The sequence below is a fragment of the Pleurodeles waltl genome, chromosome 3_2 (genome assembly GCF_031143425.1).
Source record: "Pleurodeles waltl isolate 20211129_DDA chromosome 3_2, aPleWal1.hap1.20221129, whole genome shotgun sequence".
Lineage (NCBI taxonomy): Eukaryota > Metazoa > Chordata > Amphibia > Caudata > Salamandridae > Pleurodeles > Pleurodeles waltl.
In genome coordinates this window covers 130,997,774-131,003,773 of record NC_090441.1, presented here as the reverse complement: position 1 = coordinate 131,003,773, position 6,000 = coordinate 130,997,774, and the positions used below count along the sequence as shown (strand labels likewise).

The following is a 6,000-nucleotide window of genomic DNA, read 5'->3' as shown; positions in this document are numbered from 1 at the left end:
GGTGTTTCCCCGTCTCAGACGCAATGCGAATGACGGTTGCTGCCTGAGGCGAGGGAAACGAACGTTGGAAGCGCGAGGAAGAGCGCTCGTATTAAAGCATGCGGCAACTTGCCGACTCGAAGAGAAAACGGAAAAGACGAGCATTAACGAAAATTAAATACCAAGTGAGCACACGCTAAACATTAACCTCTATACGACCATATTAACAACATAACGAATAATCTGTGAGGAGAACCGTTAAATTTGTACTTATCTTGACTGCGAGCAGCAAGAAAAGAGGGCTGCTCGCAGTCAAGTGACGTCATAATGCTACATGTGTATCCCTATTGGTTGTTCTGTTTGGAACTACGTTTTGAATCGCATTGGCTCGTCATGGTTAGCCTCATGGGATTTGTAGTCTTTTTCTGCTATTGAATAAAGTAAGAAATGAAAAACGCATAATAGGAGCCTCGGGTCTTGACATAAAATTGTATATTTTATGCCCATATAAGCCACAACATGTTTTATATATTTAAGTAATAAAAATTTGGAGTTTTATATTTTAATCAAAATGATGGATTTAATTATTGAAATGGTTTTAGGTAACTATTCTAATAAAGAATTTGAACTGAATTGTTAAATCCTAAAAAAGATAACCAGTAGAGTTTATTTGCAAAACGTGAAAAATAAAATAAAAACAGCGACAGTGTTAAAAAAGCAATTTGGACTAAAACACACATAAAACTCAAGCAGGAAGTTCTAAGCACAGCAACATGAGTTTTGAAAAAAATAGATAGCCTAGTGAGCTGAAAACTCCATGTAAAAATGTATGAAATGAAGCTGTGCAAGAGACTGGTAAATTTCCGTCAGTGAATAGGCTGTAAACAGTGCCGCTTCTAGGGTGGTGCAACAGGTTCCACCGCACGGGGTGTTGACTTAGGATGGGGGCGCAGTTTTTGCAAGTGTATTATAATTTTAAAAGCACCTGCTGTTGGTGTTTCTTGCCACCAGGTATTTTCAGGCAACCATAAAAATGTCACCATAACTCTGTGATTAATTTTCTTTCTGGAGAGAGATAGGAAATCTGTTGAGTCTATTGTAAAGTGGAGCAGAGGGTTAATATGCCTGCCGAACCAGGTGTTGACTTCGGGTGAGGGCGTAGTTTTTGCAAGTGTATTATGATTTTAAAAGCACCTGCTGTTGGTGTTTCTTGGCACCGGCTATTTTCAGGCAACAATAAAAATGTCAAAATAACTCAGTGATTACTGTTCTTTCCGGAGAGAGAGCGGAAATCTATCTCGTGGAAGTTTTGACTCTATTGTAAGGTAGCACAGAGAGTTACTATATAAATTATGAATTAAAGCAAATCAGAGAAAAACATGCACAGAAGATGATTACTGTGTCGGAATTGTAGCAACGTGAACTCCGACCAACTGGGAATTCCAACAATATAAGTACAGAATCTGAATCCCGGCAAAAAGAAAACGTCCCGAAACCAATAATAAAACTGTTTCCAAATGTGTGACTTGTGTACTTAAACAAAATAAACATTACAAGTAAAATATGAGCCAGCATTTGTTACCCTTATGGAAAAGCAGTCATAAAAGCAAATGGCTGAAAAAACACCTGCACATCTACTATTCTAATGTGCACGAAGCAGGGAAAGGGTGCAGTACCACAGGCTGTCCCTAGGTGTCCCTTGGGACCTCATTTGGCCACATAAGTACTGCACCCTGCAATCAGGATTTGAACACATTCCCAATGACTTTCTGTTGCTGTGCTGAAAAATGAAGATCAGTGCTCGTTTTGTGGAAATTTTTAAGCTAGGTTATGAGGGAGGGGAGACAAGAGAAATATGCTGGCTGAAAAACACGCACAGAGCATGCTAGATTAAGTAAAGCATGTCAAATGTAAACAGGAACAACATAGTTACCTTAGCTGAGAGCAAGAATGCTGTGGAAATTAAAAGGGAAGCTTCCCCGAAAATGAGCAGGAAAGCAAGAAAAAAAAAGTCTCCCAAAGAAAAGAAAAGCATGACAAAGCATAATTATACAGTAGCTAGTCCCTGCTCCCAAAGAGGGAAGAAAAAAAGAGGGACAGATTGTCATGACTGACCACTATAGCAAGCAAGGATTTTAAAATGACTCTGAAACGAACAAAAGAAATGGCTTTAGGCCCACGGAAGTATACTAAAAATATACAAGAGGTCTACCTATGCTATAAGTATACAAGAATCCCTACGCTTACGCTCTACCTAAAAATGAACAATCACTCCACCACCCTTCCCAGCTCTTTTATCAATCCTGCCAGTTTAAAGAGCTTGCTCAAATGAATGGAGCCTGGGGTGCGCATTATTATATTATTTTTAACTATATTTTTAATTTTGCAAATTATTATATTTGTTTTATAAGCTGGCTGTCGGTAGCAACATAAAATCCGGCGAAAACGTAAGTATTGTGCGGGTCAGGCACACCCTCCAGAGATGGCTCCTCTCGTTACCTGTAGAGCGCGGTATTTACGGATGCAAAAACGTTTTACTGGTAGATATTATGAAAGCCTGATTGCAATCCTTTTCAAAGATGGCAACTCTCTGTTCCCTTCTCATGGTTCCAGCCTGTTCGAAGATGGCGACCCTGACGTCTGTGTCACGGCCACGTGCAGCCGTGCGCTCTCATTGGTTACATGTGGAGAACTGGGCTGAGCTTGGCTGGATCCCGGTCCCAGGCTCCGCCGAGTCCTGGTGAACTCTGACCCCTCGCAGAGCCTCCCGTGTCCGCTGTCTCCGCTCCGGCCATGGCCAACTATGAGGAAGTAAAAGTCCAGGGCTACGACGAGTTCATGCAGACAGTGAAGTGCTTCGAAGACAAGGAGGTGTTCGTGCTCTTCTCTGGCAATAAGACCGAGGAGGGGATCAGCTGGTGTCCGGACTGCGTGAAAGGTACTAAGGTGGAAGGCGTTCATCGGAGGGCCAGTTGCCTACGTTTCCCCCAAAATCCCAAACTGATCATGGCCTTGGTCAGTAACATTTCTAAACACCCGCTAAGTTGGTTATCCGATGAGGAGAAGGCACTGAGAGATACGTGTGCCCCAATGTTTCACTGTCATTCAGTAGTGTGGAACTCGGTGCTTCAAATGGGCAGGTACCGTCCGGTACTGAGTACCCGCACTTCTTCAAATTGAAATGAAGAGTACCTGCACTTCTCAGTACTATGCAATACTTTTAATTGGAAGGTACCGGCACTTTCTGGGAGCAAACAGGTGCTCTGTCTAGAGAGTACCTGCACTTCTACATTTCCATTTAAAGCACCGGTGGAACCATGTCACGATTTGTCAAGGTATTCACGGAACTTCTTCCGTAGGAATAGATCCGCCGTCAGTGCTTTAAATGGCAGGGACTGGGTGCCTGATTCGAAAGGGAGAGTACTTGCATTTTTCCGCACTGCTGCCTTTAACGAAAGAGTACCAGCACTTATGTATTTCCATGAAATCAAGCACTGTCCTCTCGCCATAAAATGCCATATTTTCTGTTGTAAATGAAATAAGGTATGAGAAATGTATACTCTACTGAAGATTTCTGTTTGTGTTTATAGCTGAACCAGTTATACGTGCTGAACTCAAGCATCTCCCGGAAGGATCCATCTTCATTTACTGCCAGGTTGGAGAACGAGCTTAGTAAGTGTCCTCGATTATTGACTGAGCAATCTGCTTCAGCCTTGTGGAGCTTCCGTGCATAACATTGGATTTTGCTAATATCACGAGTATATCGCAACTATTGTGAACTAAAAGTTCACATAAATTATTTAACAAGATCGATTGCTGATGGCAAAGAGCGCGCAGTATACAGTAAGTGCCAGCGACGTTAGTAAGGGTGGTCCTTACACGATGCGGTGTTTTCGATAGTTCAGTGTCTATTCAAAGGCTTTCCTGTGTCCTATTCAGCCACGGTCATTGTCCTCGGTAAGCTACAGCAGTGTGATGCAAACAGCCCTGAGTACTGTATTCTTCACTTACTTACTTAACTGCTAGGTGTAGCATCCCTTCTTTTTTTTTTTTTCTTCTGTAAATACGGGTCCACAAACTTATATATTTCAAAAACGTGACTGCGTTGACAACGTTAGGGGAATTTTGCCCGCTGTGAGTTCTTCCTGTAATAGTGTGCTTCTGCACATCAGTGATCATTTTCAAACTTTTTAACAAGCATTTGCAAAGCCAATAGGCAGGGCCACTTCAATTATGCAGTAGAGGAGGGCCAAATAATGCTACAGGGTTGAGTAAATTATGTGGCAAGTAAAGTTAAATAATGTGGCACATTTTTTTAATAGTATTACGTCATTACTTTGACCTTTTTTTACACATATTTTCACTGTATGGACATAGGATGCACCAGCTTAGCACCAAAATAAGCAACCGAAAGTTGACAAGTCAACATTTGCAAAGTGTCTTCCAGTATTTGTTAAAATCTGCAGGCTATGCAGCAGATGATGGATAATATGGCAAATCTACAACTATGAGAAAAACGCAGTGACCGCACAATTGCATAATTCCCACGGCCCTGCCAATAAGTCTCAGATGTAAAAGTTAGAGGGACCTTTTGGCTGTGCCAGTGGCACATATGTAGAAGCATCAGGATGTAAGCAAACCATAGTCGGCAATCTTCAGTGGGTTTTCTACCTAAGTAAACCGTTACAAGATGGCAGCTGATGCACATGCACGAATCATGACATGTACTTGACACATGTGCCTAAGTCATGATCACGGCCACTGGAATTATGCAGCTGGAGAGGGCCAAATTATGCAGCAAGGAAATGCAAATTTATGCAGCATAATGTGGCACATTTTGTAACAGTATTACTTCACTATTTTGTCATTTTTTAACTTGGTAACACAGTCTGGGCATTGGTTGCACCTCAGTACCAGTTTAACACCCAAATATAGCAATCGGCAACAAAAAGGTGGCCAGTCCAGTTTTGCAAAGGGCCTTCCTGCGCTACAACACTTGTCACTGTAATTTTAGTAACTTTTGAACCATTTGAGCTAGAAACAAAACTTTTTTTGTTAAAATCTGCAGATTACACAACAGACGACGGTTATGTGGTAAATGCAGCAATTCTATAATTATGTAGAAATTGCCATGACCACATAATCTCATAATTCTAGTAGTGATTTGTATTGTACTAATCTGACCCAGTGGACGGTAAACTAGAATATAAAAAAGGAGCGTGAAAAGGTGCTCAGACGGCCCAGCAGCATTCTGTAGCTGCAGACCCTCATAAAATACACATAGTAAAACATGGGCAGCTGGACTTGGAGCACCTGCGAGGAAGAGTAAGGAAAGCAAGGAAACATATAGACGCTCATGGAGTGTCTACTACTAAATAAAGATGATTGGTAAAGCCAACAGGCCCAGCAATATTTTTTAAAGCACATTTGTATGCATTTGAAAAGCTGCAGTTGTTACTTTCCCAAAGTTAGGTTGTTATTAGATGACACTGAAATCAGACACATAAGTTTGTTGTAGCAGACTGCAGTACCATAGGTAGTTACTAAAGGTCCCTGGAGTCAGAAAATAAATGATTGCTGAACCAGTCCACAGTACCTCAAACAGTTACAAGAGATCTCTGAAATCAAAAACAAATGATTGCTGTATTATACTTCAGTACCTTAAGCTGTAGAGATCCCTGGAGTCCGACATCAATGAGTTATGTTGTTATGTTAAAATTGCTTATATAGCGCCTAAACTGCCCAGGGGCCTCGTAGTGCTTATACTGCAACGCAGAATCATCACTGTTCATAACCGGATAGGAAATCACGCTCTAAATAGCCTTGTTTTTAAGGCCTTCCTAAAGGGGATCTCTTGAGAGCTTAATCTAATATTAAGAGGAAGACTATTCCAGAGTATAGCACCTTGATATGACAGCGACCTGCCTCCCCATCTTGCTTTCTTCACTTTTGGAACTGTGACTAACACAGCCGAGGAGGATCTGAGAGGTCTGCCTGGTGTGTAAAAAAAAGAGGCCAATG

General features: G+C 41.5%; 1 protein-coding gene across 4 annotated transcripts in view; it reads left to right on the top strand.

The window, feature by feature from the left end:
- The first annotated feature begins 2,662 nt into the window (after positions 1-2,662).
- Positions 2,663-6,000, top strand: part of TXNDC17 (thioredoxin domain containing 17) — an 86,818-nt gene continuing 83,480 nt past the window's right edge. For all 4 annotated transcript variants that reach the window (XM_069226989.1, XM_069226988.1, XM_069226987.1 and 1 more), the window contains exons 1-2: positions 2,663-2,917; positions 3,570-3,651. In XM_069226989.1, coding sequence (XP_069083090.1) covers positions 2,773-2,917; positions 3,570-3,651 — 227 coding nt within the window. In that variant the 5' untranslated portion in view covers positions 2,663-2,772. The remainder of the gene's footprint in view (positions 2,918-3,569; positions 3,652-6,000) is intronic.